The 26,623-nt window shown below is 43.1% G+C and overlaps 1 protein-coding gene across 4 annotated transcripts in view; it reads right to left on the bottom strand.

Moving 5' to 3' along the window:
• Positions 1 to 19,161, bottom strand: part of SAMHD1 (SAM and HD domain containing deoxynucleoside triphosphate triphosphohydrolase 1) — a 32,874-nt gene extending 13,713 nt beyond the window's left edge. Inside the window, exons 1-6 of one of the 4 annotated variants that reach the window (XM_081948587.1) lie at positions 18,785 to 19,161; positions 8,193 to 8,259; positions 6,264 to 6,342; positions 3,650 to 3,810; positions 2,852 to 2,967; positions 699 to 769 (exon numbers count right to left, since the gene is read on the bottom strand). In XM_081948587.1, the coding sequence (XP_081804713.1) occupies positions 699 to 769; positions 2,852 to 2,967; positions 3,650 to 3,810; positions 6,264 to 6,342; positions 8,193 to 8,259; positions 18,785 to 18,992 (702 nt within the window). In that variant the 5' untranslated portion in view covers positions 18,993 to 19,161. Of the gene's footprint in view, positions 1 to 698; positions 770 to 2,851; positions 2,968 to 3,649; positions 3,811 to 6,263; positions 6,343 to 8,192; positions 8,260 to 11,134; positions 11,341 to 18,784 lie in introns of those variants that run through there. The other 3 variants (XM_081948586.1, XM_081948585.1, XM_081948588.1) reach the window with 3 other exon arrangements.
• Between the last annotated feature and the right edge of the window lie 7,462 nt (positions 19,162 to 26,623).

The following is a 26,623-nucleotide window of genomic DNA, read 5'->3' as shown; positions in this document are numbered from 1 at the left end:
AGATGGATGGATGGATGGATGGACGGACAGACGGATGGATGTTAAATCACTTCTTTTTAAGAGAATGGCATACATAGCCAGGGAAGTCTATAATGCTTTTTAGTTCTGGCAGCTTATGATTGCTACTTCATTTGGTTGCTCAGTGGCTAAAACACTGAGATTGTCAATCAGAAAGGTTGGCAGTTCTAATCCCTAGTACAGGTCTCCTGTGTGAGCCGAGATGATCTCCAAGATTCCTTCCAACTCTGTTAGGCCATCTATGTTAAAAATGAAAAGCCCCCTCTAAACAGAGAGGGAGGGATGACACCACCTATCTCCTGTCTACAACACAGTCCTTTCAGCAGTCCCAAGAAGGTTCCACACACCTATTTGCAGACCGATTCAGGTAACTCTGAGACACAGATAAACCCCCAACTGACCTCAATGACTTTCAGAGAGCTAATGATCTATTCTCAGAGTGCTAACAGCCAGATAATTGCAAAGAATATAAATCCTTCCATTCTCCACCATTCAGTCAGAACTGAAGAAGCCTGTTGGATAAGAAGTGAAACATTTTCAAGGGGGAAACCCCCCCAAGGAAGTCCAGTTGCCTTTTGGAAAAGCACCTTTGGGACAACCATGGCCTGGATGATTGAGAATCTCCATGAGCATGTCTCACTTACAATACATATAAATTTAATAAGAAAAATAATACCCACCTTCCATTTTAATCCCGGGCGAGCAAGTGGAATGAATCTTCCATCAAACATATGTGAAAATGGTCCATGACCTAAAAGTAAAAATTATACAATTAATATTTGGCAGAGTTAAGATGTATTTGCATGTTTTTAAATGCATAAAGATATACTCAGATACACACACAAACGTTCCTCAAATTATGGTATTACTAAATCTATTACAGCCGAAGTATTCATTTATTGTTTATTGAACCTGAGTTGGTCATTTTTAAATCCACTCCAGTGGTGGGTTCTGGATCCCATTGCAAATGGTACAGTGCAACGGGCTTGGCGTCCACCACATGAACGTGCACAGCACACGCACGTGTACTTACCACCCACAACGCTCTGTGACACTCCAGCTGCTCAGCGAAGCATCGTGCAGGCGCTGTATGCTTCATGCGCAGAATCCCCCAAAACCTCAAATACCGGTAAGGAGCATGGGTGGGCAGGTGGGCCCTCCAGAGGACCGTACCGGAACAGTACCTGGTGCTCCTGGCAGGCACCAGTACGCCCGTACCAGGGCGTACCGGTCATAACCCACCACTGATCCACTCCCTCTCTCTCTGATTAACAATTACACTAGAATTTAAGTTTCAAACTGTTTTCAGTGTGTTTTAATTGTGTTGAAAAGATCATGTTGAAAGAAGTAATTTAATTTATAGAGTAGAACTTTAAAATTTAAAAGCAATATTAAGCAGAGAAACAAGCTAGAAATAAAAAAGTGGCATCTTCTTCCTGTTACATTATTGAAAACATGGTTTGTAATCAGTTCCTCAAAATAGGAAAACCTTATCATTTGGACTTACTATTTGTGCTAGTTGATAAGACACACGATTTATCTTTCTAACAACTGCATTGCATATTAAAACCATGTTTAGTTTTCCTTTCATAGAATAATTATGCTAAACTATTGCCGGGGTTCCCAGGGCAAGATGCTCCTGCCTTATCTTTCTTTTAGATGTTTCAAAATATTAACATTAAATGAGCATTATTAAAAAGCTGGCATGCTGCAAAGCCAAACAGTGGCACTAGGGTCATTTACAGTTATTTCTGTAAATATCTCAGAATTTGACACAAAATTGGTGGCTGGCTACAGCCGACATTCTGCCGGGCGCGCACGCACGGAGGTAGCCACAGCGACACCGAGGCGATCCGGGCGGACGAAAGAGCGAGCGAGGCAGCCCGATCCTCGGTCGCTCGCCCGCCGGATCGGCGCCATTCTGCCTACCTCCGTCCATGCGCGCCCGGGAGCTGCGGAGGGCGGAGGCAGAAATGTCGGCGTTTCCGGATGACATCATCCGGGAGCGCCGACAACATCAGCACGGACGGAGGTAGCCATAGCGACACCGAGGCGATCCGGGCGGACGAAAGAGCGAGCGAGGCAGCCCGATCCTCAGTTGCTCGCCTGCCGGATCGGATCGGCGCCATTCTGCCTATCTCCGTCCGTGCGCGCCCGGGAGCTGCGGAGGGCGGAGGCAGAAATGTGTGCCTCCAGCACACGTGGTCCCATTCCCCGCCTTCCTGATGACGTCACCGGCCTCACCAGCCATTAACCTCATAGCACGTCACTGGCAGAAATATACTCCTGTAGATGTTTAGCTCTCTTTGTTTCAGCATATTTGACGGGATTGGCCTTGTGACCTTCTATCTCTCTCATAGGATTTGGAGTGGACTGTCACCCTGCCTAGATTACTTCTATGGGCCCCCAAGTCACATTCCATTGGTTGACAAAGACTGAATTACCACATCTCTACAGCCGATAAGAGTCAAAATAATGAATTCTAGTTGAGGCATTTCATAATTAAATTGACTTTTGTAAACCCTTTGTATAACCTTAGTTTAAGCTCAGCAACTACACTTTAAATACTGACAGAGTTTACATCAAATTAGTATCTATTTATTCTTTTGTATAGAAATTGGCTCACCTGTCTTATGTTGAATGCAATATTTTACCATTCTACCCTACTCCTTTTCCAGAAACATGAAATCTGCATTTTTCTATCTCAGGGCTACATACGTTTGATCAAGTTAATGCAGAAGTTAATACAGTTGTTAAAACTGTCACAAGGAATAGTTTGGAATGGTATAATATTTTTATATGCATATTACTTATTAACAAAAAAATGGCTTACCCAAGTCGTGACAAAGTCCAGCAATTTGAACACAGAGAATATCCCTCTGATCAATATTCAGTTCAGGTTGTCGTTCTTGCAACGCCTGCACCAAACGGCCTGCGAGATGACTAACACTTTTCCAAAAAAGGGAAGAAATTAACTTTTCTATGTCTTGATTTATAAATAAACGGGAGTTAGGTTGTTAATGCAATGCAATTATGAACTGGGTTATAAGGCTTATTTAAATTCTAAATTTCAATATTATATAGTAGAGAATGTTTCATGTTACTGATCTTTGTTTTGAACAAAGTGAAATGTGACATTTAATGTGAAACAAGGAAGATTTTTTTTTCATTTTTAAAGGAAGAAAACAATATCTGCATATTCTTGCCTGTATTTTATACACACTACTATGTAGACGCAAGGTTTTTTTAACTTAAGAAGAAATTAAGAAAAGTTTTGCACACTCTCCTGTTTATTCTTTGCATGGAGCATGGAAACCCTACATTATAGAGACTACACAAAGCCCAATGGTATTCGACATAATAAAATGCACTATATTCAAGATAATGTCTACATAAACCAAGTAGTCTTTCTTTTCATCTACAATTAGTAGTGGTGATTCCCAAAGTATAAGAAAAAATACTATGTATTATAAATTTTAAGTGTATCTAAATATACACTTACATAAAGCACAATTTAAATATAAAAATCTCCCTCAATGAAAAACATATAGCAGGATATGGCTGTTTTAAAAAATTCAGTAGAATCATTTTATTTATACAAAAGCAATTTCTGTGTATAGTACTCCTTTACCCAAGAGAATGTTCAAAGCGATTGTGTGATGCTCCTGGGAAGACATAGTAAGTGCCACCCAACTGTCTAATATATCGTAGACGCTGAAATTGAGGTGTATCAATGATGCGAACAAGAAGAGGATGCATTTCAATATGACCATGGATTGGATCATTAAAAACCTGGAAAAAGCAAAACAAAAATTTAAAATATCAGTTAACTATGATGAATAATATTTCAATCAAGAATAAACATTGCCTTTTTCTAATTCTAAAAAATTAAGATAAACGCAGGGTAATTAAAGGCTTGACTCACAAATAACAAATAGCCCAAATGAAAATCAACTGGGACAAATTAACCACCCATATAAAACAAAAGTTGAAAACCCTAGGCTAATGATTTAAACACTCCCTGTTATCTTTTTTCTGCCATTCCCAGAACTACTATAGATGGCTACTCTCTTACCATCTTCAGCAGATTTGGGGCAAAAAATAAAGCCTGCAGAGGAAGGATGATTTTTTTTAAAGTTATCTGTTCCAAAAATATTAGCAAAGTTTTTATGGAATGCATGGACCTTGATTTTTTTTTTTTAAAGCAGGGAATTTTAACTTTTCAGATTTCTAGTTTTATCATTGGGCTAATCTAAACCTCAATTTCTTCACAGAATTTAAGTAATTCTCAAAATAATATGGTCATACTTTAGAAAATTAATGTTTGTCCCCATTTGTATTCTGCCAAGAACTTGCTTCTGGTTTTACTCAAAAAAATCTGTTGCCTCCCTTTCTTGCATTAGAGGTCACAAGACATATTTAGATGCTGCTGGAAAAGCTTAAACTATATCTCAATTATCAGGAGAAATTGACAGTTTAATGTAACTCCAGCTTGAGATCTGCAGGTAATAAGTGCTTATTTTCCTGCAATAATCTTCCCTGTTTTCAAAGTTACATATATGATTAAATACCTGATTTTCTGCTTAACTTTGTTCTGGTTATATAGGATTTTTGCTTTGTTTATTATAACAACTGATTTATTATGTGCTATCAGGTAAATGCTGACTTTTAGTAACCACATATTTTTTCCAAGGCACTCTGTCTTCAGGTTAGTCCTTTAAGTCTTCCAATGGTATACTCTTACTGCTGGTCATCTTCCTTTCCTCTTTCTTGATGACCCATGTGTAGGATCATCATGTATAAAGTAGGAGGCTATATGTTTTCCAAGCAAATATATCAAATTAATGAAATAACTATTTGTTATGCCAGTTATTAGAATACACTAAAATAAATGTTCAAGTGCACACAGAGGCCTAAAAGAAATTAGCATACCGAGTTGATGAACATCAGTGAAAGACAATTTCAGCATCTATTGGCTATTATTTTTATCATTTTAAGATTATAGTTAATTTTTTTTTAAAGTATATATTTTTTGTGCTGGACATCCATATATCCGTTCAGAAAGAATGTAATATAGGGATTCAGTTAAATATTGGAGATGTGTAATTCAAAATACAACATTGGTTCATATGATCCAATCCCGTTCATGTCAAAAATACCTAAGATGCTTCCAGGTTAAAAGGATTAGCTGGTAAAATCATTGTTGCCCGGGGGATGCCCAGTTGGGGCCCCTTTCATATCCCCGTTAATGTGCCCACCGAAGCGGTACCTCAAACTACTAGGTTGACTGGAGGTGAAATGAGACAACAGCATTCGGGTCTCAGATTAATCTTCAACCCAGAGTCCTAACCACCACAGTCCTGTGATTCATAGGATATGGCCTTCTGTTATTGTGACTTCCTTTTAAACAACTGTTACTTCACTTATTAATTTTGTCTTAAAGTTCATTGAATTTTATAGACACTAATGTTCTTTTGAATTATATAAAAATGATTTGGAAATTAATGGAGGACAGAAAACAGACCAGGTGGTTTAACAATTGTAAAACAACATCTAAACAAACATGAAAATGGAAGCATGTCTATTCTCTACCATTTATACAATGCCTAAAGACTTCTGTTATATTCTAACAAGCATTTTATGGCCAGGAGAGCCAATTCCAGGTCTATTTAGAAAATTAGAAATTTGGACTGAATTGTAGCTTCTTACCCAATGTTAAATGAATTAAGTATTAAAATAATATAGCACCATGATAGCAAACCTATGGCACACGTGCCACAGGTGGCAAGCGGAGCCATTTGTTAGGGCATGCAAGGCGTTGCACTGATCAGCTGACTTTGCCCTTCTTTTGACGCTGTTTTTCGCCCTCCGGAGGCATCAGGAGCCTTCAGGAGGCTTCCCTGAATGCTCCGTAGGACAAAAAACGGTCCTACAAGCAAACTAGAAGTTGATTCCTGAACTTCCGGTTTGCCCATAGGCCTGGTTTTTCGCACTCTGGAGGCTTCAGGGAAGCTCCTGAAGCCTCCGGAAGGCCTCTGGGGGGTGGGGGAGGCTATTTTCGCTGGGTTGTGCGCATAGCATTATAGGTGTGGCACGTCTGCACACGACCTCCCTGCGCTCCCCCCGCTTTTGGCATGCAAGCCAAAAAAGGTTTGCCATCACTGATATAGCATTACAGGAAGACTAATTTTGTTTGGTACATTCCTTTTTCAACATACATAATAAATAAGAAAGTGTTTGTTCACCTTTGCTATTTCAGTGTAACTCTGACTTTGTGCCAGTTTGCGCATACAAATTAGCAGTTTCTTTTTCACTCCTACAGCACTGAAAATGAAGCATATAATATGACTTAAACAATAATTCAATATTTTATTTAGTAATGAAGTTAATATGGAAGTTAAATTAACTGCTACTAAGATATGAATTTTTACAGAAGTTTTTAGCAAAATACCTTCTGGCAGAAAGCAATGGTTATAAATCACTAATTTTTAAAGGATAATGTCAGGAAGAAAAAATACATTTATTCCTATTCTAAAAGAAATGTTAAATGTACATTTGCACATTAATTTTATTAATAAGAACATATACATATTTCATTTTCTCTTTTTATCCTGAACAATGTTTTGCATAGTGTAGCTATAAAATGGTATGCATAGTACCATATTTTTCAGAGTAGAAGACGCACCAAGGTTTTGAAGAGGCAAATTTTAAAAAAAGTTTTTGCACTCTACAAACCTCCCCAAAACGGCCCGTTTTTCACGAAAACAGGCCCATTTTTTTTTTCAAAAAAAGGGCATGAATAGCCTTTAGAAGGTTTGTAGAATGCTCCTGGGTGGGGGGCAAAAATGAGCAAAAAACAGCCCGTTTTTTGCAAAAATGGGCTCGTTTTGTAAAAAAAAGGGTATGGATAGTCTTTAGGAAGCTTATAGGATGCTCCTAGGGGCTGGGAGGGGGGGGGGAAATTGAGCAAAAAATGGCCCATTTTTTGCTCAGTTCTGCCTCTCCAGCCCCCAGGAGCACTCTGAAAGCCTCCTAAAAGCTATGCACGGCCATTTTGGTGAAGGAGGTCAGGGTTTTGGGAGGCAAAAAATGCTGTATTCAGTGTATAAGACGCACCCAGATTTTCAGCCTTTTTTGAGGGAAAAAGGAGCGTCTTATATTCCGAAAAATACAGTATATCCTCATTTACATGCGGTATCCATTGTTGAGATGCTTTATGGCAGTGTTGATTCAAAGATGTATGGCACCCACCACTAAACCACAATGACCAATGCAAAAGACCTTTGGCAGAAATCAAAAGCTTCTTAGTGTGACTTGTTTCTGGCTCTCCAAGGGAAACAGGCAAGTCCCTCAGAGCATGTCTCTAAAAGACTCAGGGGGGCTGAAAAGACCTGCACAACTTGAATTGGGTAACAGCTCTTATCAAACAGGATACAGAAATAAGTATCCTTTTTGAAATAAGAAATAAGGTTACAGGGGTCAAGAACAACAAACAACAGGGTGCAGGGAACAGAAACGGGATGTAAAATTAGAAAATATAGAGCGAAACACAGTAAGAATATAAATAGCATTAAAAGGACAAAGCGAAATAAGATAAGATAAAATATAAAATCTTATTTAAAAATAAGACATTACTAGCAATAAAAGGTCACACAATGCTATATCATCATGGATAAACATTATTTTGTTATTCACCAACAAAAGTTACTTATCTTTGTTATAATAAAAACATTTTTGTTCAAAAGACAGATGTGAGTGTACTGAGTTTGTACTACCCATGAAATATAAGGCATGTACCAGAGAAGCGTGTCACAGTATATACAGTGGTACTCCAAATTTCTCATTTTGGATAAACGATTTGTGAATTAGCTCAATGGGAAAACAAATTTATATTTTGTGGGGGCAGAGTGTAAGCAAAATTTAAAAATAGAGGTTGTTAAATGTTTGGTATGTATTATTTTATTTTTTCCTGTATTTTTGCTTTTTTATATCTTCCATTTTGTGTGTGTGTGTGTACCAAAGCAATATTAAAAAATCTTCCTAAGAAACAGCATCTGAAAATGAAAGCCACTTAGGTATACTATAGTATTTAGGCAACCAATAACAACTAAAGATGCAGAAGACATAACATTCTTATAATTTCTTCAATCTGAATAGATAAAAAAGTTCCTTACCAAATTCCCATTTTTTCAAGATCAGATTCAGTGAGAAATGGTACAGTTGAACCAGTTGTTTTATGTTCTAGGGAGTTAAATACATAAACTTTAACATTTCTTTCTGAAATTGTCACTTTGAAATTATTTGGCAGGTTACAATTAATCTGACTACATGACTACAATCAATGAATAATATATAATTAATAAATCTGAAATACAGTATTGCTTTAATTCATGCAATTTACAAATTCTTCAGAAAAGCCGTGACAATATAGTGTATGAAGAGGCTACTAATCCATGTTAGTAGTTTATTAAGAGTCAGGCAATATAAACATTTAATAATTATAATTAAAGGCATACATATCCTGTGAGTTAATCTTTAATATTACTCAAATAGAGTGATTCTTCTTGTTCCTTAAATTGGACACACCCTCTAACATTATTACAGGGGAATCCAATCTCAGATTTTAGTATCAGAGCAGATCATGCTTACTATGAAACAGGGAATCCAAATCACCATATAACAATATATTCTTGTCTATCACATGTAGTTTGATTGCAACATATTTCTACATATTAATCTCCATAGAATAGAATAGAATAGAATAGAATAGAATAGCAGAGTTGGAAGGGACCTTGGAGGTCTTGTGGTCCAACCCCCTGCCTAGGCAGGAAACCCTACACCACTTCAGACAAACGTTTGTCCAACTTCCAGTGTTGGAACATTCACAACTTCTGGAGGCAAGCTGTTCCACTGATTCTAACTGTCAGGAAATTTCTCCTCAGTTCTAAGTTGCTTCTCTCCTTGATTAGTTTCCACCCATTGCTTCTTGTCCTACCCTCAGGTGCCTTGGAGAATAGTATGACTTCCTCTCCTTTGTGGCAATCCCTGAAATATTGGAACACTGCTGAATCATGTCACCCCTAGTCCTTCTTTTCATTTTTTTTGCAATGATCTTGTTTTTTGCAAATTTCATGGATAAATCCAGGCAAATTTTTTGACAACGGTAGAGAAATAAGTTTTCCATTTCCTTCTTATGAAATGTTGACCTGGCAGGGTTTTTTAAATGTAATATTGAGATATTTTATTAGACATGATCAGACCTACCACAAACTTAAACGTCTAATACAAATGATCCTTGGCTCCGTTTGTTGAGAAAGGTATAGTGTTATTTGAAATGCATTGCAGTAGTTCATAGCCAGAACTGAGCATCGGGTGCCAAAATCTCTAAGTCCAACTTTTCCCTCCTGTAACTACCTCCCATTTCCCACCCCCATCAACCAGTAAGGTTCAAGCAAGCCTATCCAAGCAGAGATTGGTATGCAGCTGGTATGCCAGGTGCCCTTGAAGAAGAATCTCCAAGAGATACAGCATTCACTTTCGTTTTCCCCCTTGCTTCACCACTCCCCGTACTTCATGGCTGTCTATTACAATATAGTAGCGACGCACAAGCGAGCTGACAATTACACTTTTGTTAAGATTCTGAAACCACGTCTCACTTTGTTTTTGAAGATATTGTTGGCCTTCTTACTTTTCACAAGCCTTGAAGATACTGTAGCTTGCCCAAGGAAACGAGATAAGGCATACATTCCAAGGATAGCTTCACTTTAGGTACAAGTATTCTCAGAAAAGTTAGAGGCCCTAGCAAGGAAGAAAGGAATAGAGTCCCTTACACAAAAAGATGCTGATACAAGAAAGAGGTGACTGAGTAAGGGAGTGATATTCTATAAGAGGGCTGATTGTAAGACATATAATGTGTGCTAAATGGAAGAGGAGGGGTCTGGGCAGTCCCCACTTAATGGACTACTATCATCATTCTTGAAAAATAAAGTACTTAATCTCATGCCTGCTGTTTCTTTGATCCCAATTCATGAAAAAATTGTTAAGGAATAAAATTCCAACACAATTTAAGTCTCCCACCCCACACCTGACCCTGGTTAGTTTCCAAACCCAGGCAAGCCACCATCTGCAAAATCTCTACTCAATCACCCAGTGTAATTATTGTTATAGCCAAACTCCTAAAAATTATATTTAAAATCCTACAGATTGGTCAGAAGTTAATATAATTATCATTCTAGGAAAACATCAGTTTTAGTAAACAGAGCAAGCCACTAGACTAGAATATAAACTGACAGCAAACCGCCCTTCTTACTAGCACTGGTGATGTTATCTCATTTGGGTAACGAAATGTCTGCAAGAAAACAAGCAAGCTCAGAGAGCACCGAGGACCCTGCAGATAATTTTGAATTATGTTTTATACAATACAATAGTAGAGTTGGAAGGGACCTTGGAGGTCTTCTAGTCCAACCCCCTGCCTAGGCAGGAAACCCTCTACCGTTTCAGACAAATAGCTATCCAACATCTTCTTAAAGACTTCCAGTGTTGGGGCATTCACAACTTCTGGAGGCAAGCTGTTCCACTGATTAATTGTTCTAACTGTCAGGAAATTTCTCCTCAGTTCTAAGTTGCTTCTCTCCTTGATTAGTTTCCACCCATTGCTTCTTGTTCTACCCTCAGGTGCCTTGGAGAATAGTTTGACTCCCTCTTCTTTGTGGCAACCTCTGGGATATTGGGACATTGCTATCATGTCTCCCCTAGTCCTTCTTTCTCTTAAGCTAAACATACCCAGTTCCTGCAACCGTTCTTCATATGTTTTAGTCTCCAGTCCCCTAATCATATTTGTTGCTCTTCTCTGCACTCTTTCTAGAGTCTCCACATCTTTTTTACATCGTGGTGACCAGAACTGAATGCAGTATTCCATTTCATTTCTACAGTCACATTTCTAAGACAGTAATAAGTTGTGTAAACTAAGCTGGACATTAGTTTTAAACTTACTATTTATCATCTGCGTCTTGTAAGATTAGGCTACAGAAAAATCAATAATAGCCCAAACTCATCCAGTGAAGAACCTCATAGCAAACAGAGTTCAATCTGAGTTCTAACCTCCTAATCCACTTACCTAAAAGCTCTTTATACTGTAACCTAAGCAAGGCAATTCACAGGAAGATAAAGCAAGATCATTGCCAGGTGATTTCAATTGAAATATTTATTTAGACATTAGCAAGGATCAATTAAGAATTGGCTGTAGCCACGTGAGGAGGTAAATGAAACGATTGTTTCTGGAGGTGGGGGTGAGTTCCACAGGCAGGACTAGAAGCAGTCTAGAGGCATTTCTTCATCAATGATTTATAGCCTCAGCCAGCAATTGCTGCACTGATGTAATCATAACAAAAGCAGGCCTGATATTACTGTTAGTTGCCCAAAGGCGGTATTAGCCAAAAGTCAGGACATCATCCAACAGGTGAGTAACTGAAACACTAATTTTATAAAATTTATTTTAAATAATCAGCATAATAAAATGTTTGTAAAGATATAAATGTTCTCATTGGAAAAAAATGACCTTTTTATCATGATAGAACCTATGTTTTGCATAGAGTTAATGGTGGTTTAAGATAAGATATTGGGATACAATCTGATTGCTACACATTTTGGATTAAACCAACAGCACACCATTTTAATTCATTCTAAAAGGTGTGCTGCTTAGGTCCCTAGATGACAATGTTTAAGAGAAGGGACCTATTGTGTACCCACTTTATTTTACCTAGAAGTATGGGCAGATACCCTCGAGAGAGTGGATCCATAAGTAGGTTATTTAGGCTTTAAAAGTGACAACCATTATCTGAAAGAAACTGGAGCCATTGCACCTCATGTAATAATGATGAAATATGAGCAAAATGTGAGGCATCTAGAACTGCAAATACCACCACATTCTGGACCAGTTGTAGTTTCCAGATGATCTTCAAGGGCAGTCCCATTTAAAGCCATTGCAATAATTCATCTGGGAAATGACCAGGGTTTAAGTGACTGTGAGCAAAATATCCCAGTCCAGGAATGACTGCAATTGATGCATGAGATGGATCTGTCTAAAGGCCCCCACAGCCATGACTATCACTTGTCCCACAAACAGAATTTTCAAGTCCATGAGTAGCCCCAAACTGTGTGCCAGCTGTGTCTGGTGGCATACCGCCCTGGCAAGAATCAAAAACACATACAGTATTTTTCCGAGTATAAGACACACCTTAGTTTTTGGGAAGGAAAATAAGAAGAAGAAAAATTCTCCCTCTGCCTGCTAGCATCCATGGTATTCAGCTGACACATGGAAACAAGGTCATTGGCTTAAGTCAGCCAATGAGGGCTATTTGGACTCCGAAATTTGCTGTGTGAGCAACAAGGAGACAGGAAGGAGTGTGGCTTAGCGGAGAACTGAAAGTGAAACTGCTTGGGTTTTGCTTGTATTTACTGATACCATGGAAAACTTGTTTTTGGTAATGTATTGTATATTACTATTTTGAATCCTGCTGAATCAGTTACTGTGCTTTCTGAATATGATTGCTGCTGCAAACTCTGATCATCTTCAGCAGGGATTGCCACAGACCATCGCTGCCTCTATGCCTCGTGTTTTGGGCCTCTGGTGAGGGTGGGCAGGGCTACATTCGGTGTATAAGACACACCCAAATTTTCACCCTCTTTGGGGGGGAAAAAGGTGTATCTTATACTCTGAAAAATACAGTATCCCTGGACTCAGGAGTCCCAACAATCCAGAGCCACTTACTAGGGCTGAGTTGAAACTGTCATCCAAACCCTAGCAGCTAGCAGGTACTGGGCCAAAAGTAGGATAGTATCACTTACATAGCAAGGAATAGAGATGTAAAATTAGGCATCCTCAGCATATTGATACTGAACCTGTTGGATTGGGTAAAGGAAAGGCACAATCAGGCTAAAGGCAACAACAGCTCTTTATTGTAACAGAACAACTATGTACAATCCAGCGAAGGTTCTGTCTGACAGCAGCCCTTTTATAGGGAGCTGTAAGACTCTTCGACCAATGAGATTGAACCTCTGTTCCCGCCAGAACATAGGACCTTGGTGGAAACCATTATGACAGTTGCTAATATCTAACACCCCTCCCCTCTTAGATGGAATCAACCGACTTGTGGTGTAGTCACGCAGGTAGGCGGGCTTTTTGGTGGCTCTGCCAGACCTAGTTCAGTCGGAGGGTGTTCTTCGGACAGGTCGGACAGACCTGTTGGCTCTGCAGCTTCGCCTAGTGGAAACTCCTGGAACCTTTCACAGGCCATGGTGGAGCTTCTAGAGCCGGTTCGCTTGGAGCTCACTGCGGGCCTGCAACAAGTAGATGAGTATCCCGGTGTCTTTGGGTTTGAGTTGGCTGTGGAAGGAGTGACTTCATGCTCCTTTTGGGTAGGGCTTTGGCTAACTCATGCAGGAGTTACCTCTGGCTGCCTAAGAATGGAGTTGGAGAGGCGGCCACGGAGTTGGTCAACGTGCCTTCTCCAATTCCGACCGTCATCGAGCTCTACGAGATAAGAGCGAGGCCCAGTGATGCCTATCACTGTGGCAGAAATCCACAGAGTTCCCCCGGTGTAGTTGTGGGCGTAAACTGAATCCCCTATACTAACATTCCGAATTTTGCTTGTTGAATCTGGGGGCGATGAGGCAGAATAGTTTGGGTGTAGCCGGTCTAAGTGGGATCTTAGCCGGTGACCCATGAGAAGCTCGGAGGGGCTTTTCCCCGTGGTAGCGCTTGGCGTGATGTGTTGAATTAGGAGATAATGATCAACCCGTGTTTGCCAATCTCCCGGGCCCATCCTGGATAGGGCCTCTTTTGCAGATCTCACCATTCTCTCCGCCTGACTATTGGAGGCCAGATGGAATGGTGCGACCAGGGCATGCCTGATTCCCTGTGCTGCTAGGTAGGTCTTGAATTGCATGGCAGAGACCAGGACATCGGGCAGGCCGTGTGTGGAGAAAAGTCTCTGTAGTACCTTGATGACTGCTTCTGCTGTGGTAGAGGTCATGAGGACTACCTCTAGCCGTAGGCGTCCACAACTACTAAGAATGTCTGGCCATGAACTGGGCCAGCGAAGTCTATGTGCACCCTAGACCATGGAGCTTGAGGTCACTCCCACTCCTTAGCAGGCCCCTCTGGGGGAGCTGGTCTGGGTTCCTGGCACGGTGTGCAGGTAGCCACCCATTCTTCCATCTCCCTGTCCATGTTAGGCCACCACACGTAACTCCTAGCCAAAGACTTCATCCTGACAATTAATTCCAGGGTGCTCTACTGTCAGACTGTTGTCAGACTGAACCTTCGCTGGATTGTACATAGTTGTTCTGTTACAATAAAGAGCTGTTGTTGCCTTTAGCCTGAGTGTGCCTTTCCTTTACCCAATCTAACACTGGCAATGAAGGTGGGATTGGAAGGCAACTAGGCGAACCAAAAAGAGCAATCCAGCAAGTAAATTTGAGGCAGCAAGGAGAGACCGCATCTATGTTAGCCAGTCAGCCTGAAAGTAAGGCAAGATCCTGCTTTCACCTGAACAATAATCCAAAAGGCAAGTAGGTATATTAAGTGTAGCCAGCATATTAAAGTAAAAATGATATCACTTGTTTCAGGCTTATTGCACAATTTACTGGAATATGTTACAAAACACTTCCAAGGAAGGTCTGTCTGTGTAAGATACGTTACGCCGAAGGAAAACATATTAATAGATCATAGCATATCTAGATTGCTGACACAGTCCTGCTGTTGCTGCTGAAATAATCACTTTCAACTTCCCTGTAACCTTGCAAAATATAATTTCTGTATCTTCTGTGAAATGTATGCTTTGTCTACGGACAAAGATGCAATGTATACTCCTTTCCTTTGATGAAACAAATCTGTATTAACGCCCCCTCTCTAGGAGGGTATAAAACTTCTGTCCTGAACAAAAGAAGTTCAGTTCAGACTTTGTTGTATGAACACACTGAACTCAGATGCATCAATAAACCTGTTTCTCTTGCACCTTCATGGTCTCATGTCCTGTCTTTGGCGTGCATTGAGGTAAAAGGCCCCAATTCGCCGCAACAAATCCAGCGAAGGTTCAGTCTGACAGCAGCTCTTTTATAGGGAGCTATCAGACCCTTTGACCAATGAGATTGAACCTCTGTTCCCACCGGAACAGAGGACCTTGGTGGAAACCATTATGACAGTTGCTAATATCTAAAAGAACCTGTGAGATTAGAATGAAGCTGCCATAACTAAACATAAAACAGATGCAAAAGCAGAGAAGACGAAAGCCAGGAATCTTATCTAAAATATTCCTTCAAGGAAGTAGATAAGAAATGAAGTCATTAAGAAAACAAAGGAAAGATGCCACCTAAATAAGTCAAAGAAAGTTGGCCCTGAGCATGAAAAAAGATACGATCCCAGCTAACCAACAAAGCAAGAACTCTGGGGAATAAAAATAGATCCAAGCCTATTCCTAGAGTCTTCTTTGGATTCAGACTTGGCAGCCTTGTTTAAAAGGACGTTGGTGTGTGTGTGAAGAGGAGAATTTTATTCATTACAGCCAGTAAGTTTTGCTGTTACTTTAATTGTGTGTCTGTGTATTCCAAAGAACATGTTGTGCCTCAGTGTTTGCCTGAAAGTGATTTCCGTGAGTCCCTAGTTATTTTCTGCCTGTTGAACAAGGATATGTGCCTTATCTACTGCAGTTACATCTATCTGGAAAATTCACTTAGGAAGCAAGGGAGACTTGCAAGATCTGCATGTAACACACTGCAATATCAGATGACCTTCCTTGGCCTCTTGAGGAGATGATATATATCACTACTTCCTTCAAGGCCAGCAGAACCAGCTGTTTCCATGACAGGGCATTCATTAATGATCACATGGACCCAGCTGTGAGGCATCTCTCAAGAGGCCTTATTTTATTTTATTTTTTATTACATTATTTTTATCCCACCTTTATTTTATAGGTAACTCAAAGCGGCAAACATACATAATATTGATGGATCCAGTCTGGGTCAGTCACCAGTTTAGCCTTCTGAGCTTTTGGATTCGTGCTGGAGCCCATCCTCATGGAATTTTTCTCTCACCAGAGATATTCTGGTGTGACACATTCTGTTGAGAGAGAAGTTCCCTGAGGATGGGCTCCAGCACAAGTCCAAAAGCTCGGAAGGCTAAACCTCGGGTCCCCCGTGACCAACCCAGATTAGATCCTGCAACATTATGCTGGGACACACACATTTGCCCTTATTTCTGTGGCATAGTATTCCTTCCTCATCTTATTTTCGCCACAACTCTGTAAGGTGAGTTGGACTGAGTGAGAGTGACTGGCCCAAAGTTGCCAGCCACTTTCATGGCTAAGGCAGACTAGTTCCTGGTTTGTAGCCTGCTGCCTTAACCACTAAACCAAACCAAGAAAGGGCACACATACAAAATATAGGCAATAGAGCTTACAGCCCCAAGGATTCTGTCCAATTATTTTGCCTAAACTGGCTCTACTGTGTCCTAATTACTTCCAAAGAATCTGCCCAGTTGACATCTTAATTCCAAGAAAAGTCAAGCAACTTTATCCAACAGATCCTGAAAATATTCTTCACAGTGGCACTACAAAGACTCACGTAGTCGTCCCTCCTTACCCAGAAAACCCGTTTAAGAGTGCTGCCAATTGCCATAGACCAGCGATGGTGAACCTTTTTTGGCTCATGTGCCACAAGTGGGGGGAGCGCAGGGGGGTTGTGTGCGGGCGTGCCGCACCCATAATGCAATGCGCGCCCCCCCAGTGCGCATGCACACACAACGCACGACCCCCCCCATTTTACATGCTTTTTTCGCCTTCCCCAGGCTCCAGAGGCTTTATAGGAGCCTGGGGAGGGCGAAAAGAGCCTCCGGAGGCTTCAGGGACCATCCGGAGGCTTCCCTGAAGCCTTCGGAATGCTTAAAACGACCCTCCGAGCAAACCGGAAGTTCCGGTTTGCTCGGAGGGTCGTTTTAAGGTTCCGAAGGCTTCAGGGAAGCCTCCCGACAGTCCCTGAAGCCTCCGGAGGCCCTCTGGGAGGGCGGGGGAGGGTCTTTCGCCCTCCCCCAGGCTCCTATAAAGCCTCTGGAGCCTGGGGAGGGCGAAAAATGGCTTTTAAAAAGGTGAACTTAGCTGGCCAGTGTGCGCATGCGTGCTGGCCAGCTGACAGGGCAGCGCCTCACATGCCCTGACAAATGGCTCCACGTGCCACCTGTGGCACACGTGCCATAGGTTCGCCATCACTGCCATAGACTAAAAAGAACAGCCCATCATCTGGGTCATTTCCTACTATTGATTTAAAGTGCTACCCAAATATACTGGAGAAGGCAGACAGCTATATTGCTATGGAATTTGTTCTTCCAGTCTCAATCCCTTTCCTACCACCACTATAGGAGTAAGTGGGAGACAAATCCTAGCCTAGCAGATGTCTATGGAGATTCTCAATCATCCAGGTCAAGGTTGTCCAAAGATGCTTTTTCAAGAGGCAACTGGACTCTGGTTTTTCTTTGAAGACGTTTTGCTTCTCATCCAAGAAGCTTCTTAAGCTCTGAAGAGCTAAAAAGCACCTTTGGGAAATCCTAGCAGAGTTTAAATATGCTGAGGCTGCCTTTGAATGTTATTGGGATGGGGGAGAAAACATCCCTTTAACAGCTGTACAACTAAGGGTAATGATTCCAGCTGTCTCATTCATGGTTGAAGACCAGATGAAGCCAAACACAGCAGGAAAAGGATACGGCCAGTGTATAGATATAAGAGCCTGTCAGGGAAACCCCCTTTGATTCTTGAGATATTTTTTCGCCACTGGCCTCTCTCTAGAGCAGGGATCCCCAACCTTTTGGAGCTCAGGGACCAATAATTCATAATTTTAAATCCTATGGACCATTAATATGACCTGCCTAATGACTGGATGGGTGGGTGTGACTAGGTGGTCATGTGACTGGGTGGACGTAGCCAATTTGATGTCACTCACATTGAGGGGGGCCTCGCCGGCCTCCCCTCCCAGCCACTCCTCGCCTGCCCATCCGGGCTCCTTAGGGACCCAATAGGAAACAGTTGTTGGAACTAAGCAGCCACCAGGAGAAAGAGTTGGCAAAATAGCTGGCTCAGTTCAAATTGGATCTAACCAAGAAGGAGGCTCAGTAGAAGTATCTCACTGAGGACTATGAGCATAGGCTTTCCAAACAGAGGGAAGACCTGAGGAAGTGCAAGGCCAGGTACCAGCGCCTGGAGGCTCAGTGGGCTGAGATGGTCTGCCAGTTCCAGACCATTATGCAGTCCCACTGGAACGAAGCCCTCCGGCTCTTTGCCCAAAGCCCCGCACCAGGAGGTTGAAGCAGACCCCAAATCAGAATTTCTGCTCCTCTGCGATCCACACAAGAAGACCCTGAAGGGCTCCCCACTCTCCGTAATACACACGTTCATTGCACATATCCAGCCCAGGGGCTTTAGTTTGAGGACCCCTGATTTAGTGCAATATAAAAAATGCAAATAATTTTTCTGTGGACCACCATCATTTTGGACCACCAGTGATCCACGGACCACCAGTTGGTGATCGCTGCTCTAGAGCACCCAGCGTGAAAATAAACCTGCTCCTTATTCCCTGTCAATGACGGGAATCCCTTTTGGAGCGCTCTGCCCCAAACGAAAGTCTTGGGGGGGGGGGGGGACTTTCGATTCTAGTCTCCTTCGGCAAACGAAACTTTCCAGCGGCCCGCCCCCTTGTTCCACTTGCCGGCTTTCCCGCGCACCTCGAAAGCACTGCAGCTCCGCAGCTTCCAAGCCCTGCTCCTGAAGGAAGGCGCACAGCTGCTCCGTGTCCCAGGATCGAGGATGGAGGCTAATGGAACCCGGCGAGTCCGCAGCGGCAACGGCGCGCTTTTGAGGCGTCTGGAAGCCATCGGCCGAGCTGGTGGGCCAGGCCCGTTTAAGGGCGCCTTCCCGGCTACCGTTCGACATGGCTCTTGCCGCGCTGATGAGAAGGGCGAGCAGATGCGACCCTTCGCTTGCGCGGACTCCGGACCCGCCCCGTTGCCACCTCACGTTTCCACGGGCGAGTCGGCGGAGGGAAGGAAGGAGGGAGTCACGTGACTGCTGCTGGCTTCTCCCGGTCGGGAGGGGCGGTCATGAATGGGGACCTTTTCGCGCGTCTCTCGGTCCCGCTGCAGATTCAACCAGCCACGTTAACAAGAGCTGGAAAGGCGTGGGAATAAGAGCCGCCCTTGAGAGCACGAGCCGCCAATGCACCCATCCATCATTTTTGGCTCCCCGGCCTCTTTTCGGAGAAATGAGCAAGTGGCTCAAGCTGATAGCTATATCGCCTTTCGATCCAGGGTGATCGAGACTGGGTGTCTACCCAGACTGAGGTCTGAATCGGCCTGCTTGTCGTCTGTTCCGTGTTTTCAAATAAAAAGGCAATAATCCTTTTTTTAAAAAGAGAGAGTTCTAGCGACAGCACGTGCTATGTGATCCCATGTTGTAATCTGATTTCCCAACTCTTCTGAGCTTCCATTCTCTGCGTTTCCTCTCCATGCAAAAAAATGTCTCGGGGCCCTTCCCCTCCTCAGACATGAGTGTGTTCCATGGAGTCAGTGTTGAGGCCTGGTGACCATGCAGTTTTCTTGGCAAGATTTAAGAAGTGGTTTGCCATTGCCTGCCTCCTAGAGCCGAGAGAGAGTGACTGGTGGAAGCCACCCAACTGGCTTTGGCAGGACTAGTCACCAGGTTTCTAGCTTGATCCCTTAACCATTACACCAAAGTGGCTATCACTCTCAAACTTGAGCCTTTCCAAAATATTGTCAAATGAAATTTCAGGGAACGCACTTTTCTTTTCCCACGATTTGTCTCATCCTTCTTAGATGATTCATGTTGTCCAATTATTAAGAGGCAAGATAAGGAAATATAGGCAGGACATGAACTGAACTATCATTTTCACTAGAGTTGCTTTCTTGCAAGCTTATAAATTATATATAATTCTACAATGTATAGTCACACACACACCCTTCTAATTTAGTGCAATGGAAGTAAAAAAAAAAACCAAATATTGAGTCCTAAATCAAAACACTTTATTTCCCTTTTTCTTTTTGTATTATTCGCTTCCTCATCCACATGTCTTTCTTCATCTCTGAAACTAACCAGGGATGGGTCTGCTTACTTCTTGGATGGAAAAACGCCATGAGCTTGTTAAATATAAGGAAAATGATCATTTAAAATATCATTTAAAATATTTAAGGGCAACTAAAGCATTATAATACTACACAGAATATAACAGTATCTAGTGACAATCTATACACAGATGTTTCAGAAGTTTTAAGATTATCTCATAAAGATGAACTAAAGAAGTAGAAATATACACCTGTATCCATAGAAGCATAGCTATAGAGCAGGGGTGTCAAACTCATGTCATCACGTGACGCATCAGGATTTTTTCCCCCTTTGCTAAACCAGGTGTGGGCATGTGATGCATCCAGCCCGTGGACCGCCCTGCTATAGAGGGGGACTGCAAGCAATACGATTTATTACATTATTTTCCAGGCATCTCAGTCATGCAACTTTGAGTGACTTACAGTCTGATAAAACAATATTATAAAATATTAAAACAGTAAGACAATAAATACATTAAAAAAATTAAGAAATAGCTAAGATAGCGGGGAGCATACAGTAGAATAAGGTGGGATATTCTAATCCAGTAATCAACTCTAGAAAGGGACACCCCCATTCGGATCCCAGAACAATCAGCAGAATAAGTGTCAGGCCTGTAATTATATTCTTTTTAGGATCTTTGGCCTGCCACACTTTCTTATAATTTTCTATGCTGTTTCAATAGTGTAGTAGTTGGGAGGGGGGGAATAGAAAGGAGTAGGATTGTAGCATGGATTGTTGACATTCTTTTGTAGAAGCCAAGGTCATCTTTTGTCTCAGCACCTCGACACCTGGCCGGAAGAAGATGGGTGTACATGCCAGCGTGGAAGATGATGATTGGAACATGTGATGGATTTGTGGGTGTGGGGAGAGATCATGAACTTTAACTGGGTGAACCCAGAGCATGTACTTCCAGAGTTGAAATTTCCATAGCAGTACTAACATGCCTGCGGAATAAATTGCACCTTAAAGGATGTTTTGCCTTGGACAATGATTTATTTCTGCATGGTATTTAGAACCCTAACATTATTTCAACTCTCTACTTTAAAAATATTTCACTAGCTCCCTCCTCCTATCAAGGGGGAAGGGCTGGTGATGGAAGATCTGGTGATGTGGGTCTCGGCATTCCCAATGCTGACCGGGACAGCGTAAATATCAGCGAAGAATTAATGAGAAGCTTTTGGTGATAAGAAGAGGAGTACGGAACTTCAAAGGCAATGGAATGCTGTTTCCAGTTTAATTGCATCTGGAGGAATGCAGGAGGAGACGCGACAAGACGAAGGAAATCTCAGACGGACTTCTTCAGCAAAATTGTGAGTGCATGCTCCCCCTCCTTCCCCCCCAGCTTAGAAGCAAGATTGGAAAAAAAAAACACCCTTAGAACGGAGGTTTGGGCTCCTTCCAGACGGCAATAAATGAAATGGCATATCACCCTGCAACTAGATGGGAGAGAGATTCCCTTTCAAAATGGGAATAGCAAAGGAGGCAGGAAGAAGGAATTTTTTCAGCATCTGTCACTTGCAAGCCACCACAAATGGGGCTGCAACCAGTAAATGAAGCAAATTGGGCAGTAAATTGGGCTTTCCTCCCAGGACTTGGATGGAAGAGATGCTACTTACAAACTCCTTTGCCATCAGCATGGGGAAATGCTCCAAGCCAGCAGAGGGCACCTACTTGGCCCATAACTCATCCAAACCAGCAAAGGGCACCTACTTGGCCCATAACTCCTCCAAGCCAGCAGGAGGGTCCTTGGCACGTAAAACCCCCTAGCCAGCCATCATTGGTTGAGCTGCAACCTGTGAAGCAGGCAACCCCGGGATGGGTCTTAACCCCAGGTCATGGATGGGAGGGATGCCAGCGGGCACCTGCCCTCCCTCAGCAGATGGCACCATGGCAGAAAGCTGGGCAGTGGCCAACCGAGGGATTGACCTCCCCACCGGTTCCAGTCTCCCCTGCAAGGCCAAAAAGGGTTCTTACCAGACCTTCCTACAGAGAAGAAATCTCCATGGAAGAAGGGATTACCAAAGCCAGGCCTGCAAGATGGGAAGCGGGACAAGGTGCATCTGCAATGCCCCAAAAGGTTCTTACTCCACCTTCCTACAGAGAAGCAATCTCCACCATGGAAGAAGGGTTTACCAAGGGGGCAGCTGCAAGTTGGAGAGCAAGGCAGTGTGATGAAACGGTTCCTGAGTTTAGAGATGTAACTAGGTTCCATTCCTCGTGGGGCCCAATTAAATGCCACCATTGTTGTCAACTTGGCCACAGAGCGTCAGAGTGCTTGGCTCCAGCCCCAATGCCACAAACGTGCACACCAACCACCACGGCGGTAAAGAGAGGGTCCCAGATGCCACCACAGAAGAGTCATCTGGGCCAACAACCTCTGGAAGAGGATCCCCAACTTAAGGTGAGGAAGTGTCCTACCAAGGGGGAGGCCTCGGAAGAGGAAAAGGGCAGACAATCTCCGGAGGAGGATCCCCAACTTAAGGTGACAAAGAGTCCAACTAAGGGGGAGGCCTCGGAGGGGGAAAAGCCTAAACGACCTCTGGAAGAGGATCCCCAACTTCAGGTGGCGAAGAGTCCTACCAAGGGGGAGGCCTGGGAGGAGGGAATTGCCGAAGAACAAAAGTGTGTACCAATTGCCACGGTGGTTAAGAGAGGGCCCCAGATGGATGCACAGCAAAGTCATTTGGGCCAACAGCCTCTGGAAGAGGATCTCCAACTTAAAGTGACAAAGTGTCCTACCAAGGGGGAGGCCTCGGAGGAGGAAAAGGGCAAACAATCTCCAGAGGAGGATCCCCAACTGAAGGTGACAAAGAGTCCAACTAAGGGGGAGGCCTCGGAGGGGGAAATGCCCAACCGACCTCTGGAAGAGGACCCCAAACTTCAGGTGACGAAGAGTCATACCAAGGGGGAGGCCTCGGAGGAGGAACAAGGCCAGCCGTGGATGATTGAATCCAAGAGCCCAGAACCTACAGCACCTGCAGCAGAGAGCCCGAAACGGCCATGGGAAGAGGTCGCAATGGACTTCATCATGGAACTCCCAGACAGCAGTGGGCATAAAGTAATTTGGACTGTTATTGATTTGTTTTCTAAGCAGGCACACTTCATTGCTTGCTCAGGATTGCCATCCTCAAACGAATTAGCGAAAATGTTTGTGAAACACATTTATCGCCTGCATGGAGTACCCAAGAGGATCATTTCAGACCGCGGAGTCCAGTTCACAGCCAAGTTCTGGAGTGAGGTCCTGAGATCTATTGGGTCCACACAAGAACTGAGCTCAGAGGTTCATCCCAGCATGAACGGCGCAGCAGAGGGAGCCAATGCGGTGGTGGAACAATACATCAGGTGTTTTGTGGACTATCAGCACGACAACTGGTCGGACTTGCTACCCTTCGCCGAAGTGGCGTACAACGATGCGGTCCACAGCAGCAGAGGATTAGCAGGTTTCCAGATTACCAGTGGCATGGAAGTTGTTGCCATGCCTGAGTTGCCTAGAGAACCTCCTTCTTTCATGTCTTTGAGTGAATGGATGGACATGCTAAAGAAAGGATGGGAGAATACGAAGAAGGCTCTAGCAGTTGCGGCAGAAGTCTACCCAGAAGTCTAGGGGAAATTGACCCAGAATTTCATTGTAGCTTGTTGAAACCAGTAATTGGGTCTAACAGAAGAGCATCCACCCAAGCTCAATCTCCTCCTTTAGTGATGGAAGGGGAAACACAATCTGAGGTGGAAAAAATTGTAGATTTCAGGCTGAATAGGGGTTGCTTACAGTACTTAGTGCATTGGAAGGGTTACCCTTGGTCTGAAGCTAATTGGGTGAACAGTGGGAACCTGAAAGTGGAGAAGTTAGTAAAGCAATTCAATGGGAAGTTTCCCGAGAAGTCAAGGGGTTCCCCTGGGTGGAGAAGAGGTGGTTAATTTTGTTATGTTAACTTTTATGTTATTCTCTTTGCAGGAAACGTTTTTCTTTTGAGGAGAGGCCGCCTGTCAGGCCTGTAATTATATTCTTTTTAGGATCTTTGGCCTGCCACACTTTCTTATAATTTTCTATGCTGTTTCAATAGTGTAGTAGTTGGGAGGGGGGGAATAGAAAGGAGTAGGATTGTAGCATGGATTGTTGACATTCTTTTGTAGAAGCCAAGGTCATCTTTTGTCTCAGCACCTCGACACCTGGCCGGAAGAAGATGGGTGTACATGCCAGCGTGGAAGATGATGATTGGAACATGTGATGGATTTGTGGGTGTGGGGAGAGATCATGAACTTTAACTGGGTGAACCCAGAGCATGTACTTCCAGAGTTGAAATTTCCATAGCAGTACTAACATGCCTGCGGAATAAATTGCACCTTAAAGGATGTTTTGCCTTGGACAATGATTTATTTCTGCATGGTATTTAGAACCCTAACAATAAGATTTTGAAGCCCTTAAAGGCCAAAAAAAAAAGGGGGGTCAGATGTCACATAAGGAGGGATATGATGTTCCAGAGGGCGGGTACTACAGCAGAAAAGCCTCTTCTCTTGGACCTCACTAGCTGCAATTCCTTGCCCAATGGGGTCTCAGCATGCCCCTTCTGCTGGGATGGTTGTGCTGGCAGAAAGGGCATGCTATGAACTCCATTTGGAAGTCAGTGGAGTAGTAATGCAAATAGGTGCAAGGGAATGTAGTTTGGATTCCCAACTGACAATCCAGACTACATTCTGTCATGTCAGGTGAGGCTGTATCAAGCACATGGGACAAAAATGTAGGCATATGGTACATGTGAGAGAAGGCAGAGAGGGACCTTGTTTGTGGTAAGCCTATTTTAGGGTTTATATTTGTGTTCAAAATCATAGGAAACTAATGCTTATTTATAGCAAACATAGCCAGATGAGGGGGGATTGGGGGAGGAGTCCAAATAATGCCCAAAAGTTTTTTTAAAAGGTCAACAACATGCAGGAAAGAAAGGGTCACTATCCAGTTCCCCAGTTATTTCCTGTTTTAGTGATTTTCTTGGTAGTTGGAATGACAACATGCCTTAGCATTTGCTCTGTTGTATCAGAGGCAATAGGAGAACACTTTTGGTAACTGGAAGAAGTTTTTCAAAGGAAAAAAAGTAATTCATTCCTCTGAAAACATAGCTCACATATTTTTTGAAACATTTAAATGGATAATAATGTTGATAAATTTCCTGTTTAAATACACATAATGCTTGACTTGTTTGCCCTCCTCAGTCATCTTCAAAATTAGATTATAAACTTACTAAATGCATCTATATGGATGGATGACAACCGACTCAGGCTCAACCCTTCCAAGACGGAGTGGCTGTGGGTTCCGGCTCCCCGGTTCAACCAGATAATTCCATCTCTGGCCATTGGGGGCATTCAACTTGCCCCCGTGGAGCGGGCGCGCAATTTGGGCGTCCTCCTGGATGCCAAGCTGTCCATGGATGAACATGTGACAGCTGTGGCCAGGGGGGCGTTCCATCAGGTTCGCCTGGTGCGCCAATTGCGCCCCCTATTGGACCGGGACGCCTTACGCACAGTCACCCATGCGCTGGTGACGTCTCGCCTGGACTACTGTAACGCTCTCTACATGGGGCTTCCCTTGAAATGCACTCGGAGACTACAGTTGGTCCAGAATGCGGCCGCGCGGGTGATTATGGGGAGCACCAGGTACTCCCATGTGACACCACACCTGCGCGAGCTGCACTGGCTTCCTGTGGTCTATCGAGTGCGTTTCAAGGTTTTGATTACGATCTTTAAAGCGCTCCATGGCTCAGGACCTAGTTACCTCCGGGACCGTATTCTGCCCCATACATCCCTACGACCTATTCGCTCGCACAGAGAGGGACTTCTCCAGGTGCCGTCCACTAGACAATGCCATGGGGCGGCGCCTAGGAGCAGAGCCTTCTCTGTGGCGGGCCCAGCCCTGTGGAATGACCTCCCCCCAGATATTAGGACCACTACAGACCTCCGCTCCTTCCGTGTTAAGCTCAAGACCCACCTTTTTCAAATATCTGGCCTGGCCCAACCATAACTTCGTTACGCTCCTGAGGGGTTTTTAATTCAGCAATTTTATTTAGGGGATTTTAAACTGTGTTTTAACTGTGTTTTTAGCTGTGTTTATTGTCTTTCACTTGCAGGTCTACTCTCCTCCATGCACAAATGTAATTGTCCTTGTTTTTTTCGTATGTATGTGTGTCCTATGTGTATTTTATCTTTTTGATTGTACGCCGCCCCGAGTCCTTCGGGAGAGGGTTGCGGCTAATCAAATAAAATTTGATTGATTTGATTTGATACTCTGAATTAACTATGATTTCGTGTAACTTGGATTTATGATAAAAGATCAGTACTATTACACAGGTTAGGGACTATCATAAATACTTGCTTTGTGCGCTAATTTCCTCATTTTTAGTAAACATTCATTGAGGCACTGCAATTCAAATACATAATTTCCATATGGTTCAAGTTAA

This window comes from Natrix helvetica (assembly GCF_964273705.1).
Source record: "Natrix helvetica genome assembly, chromosome: 3".
NCBI classification, from domain to species: Eukaryota; Metazoa; Chordata; class Lepidosauria; order Squamata; family Natricidae; genus Natrix; species Natrix helvetica.
The sequence above is the reverse complement of the archived record's forward strand: the minus strand, read 5'-3'. Positions and strand labels throughout refer to the sequence as shown.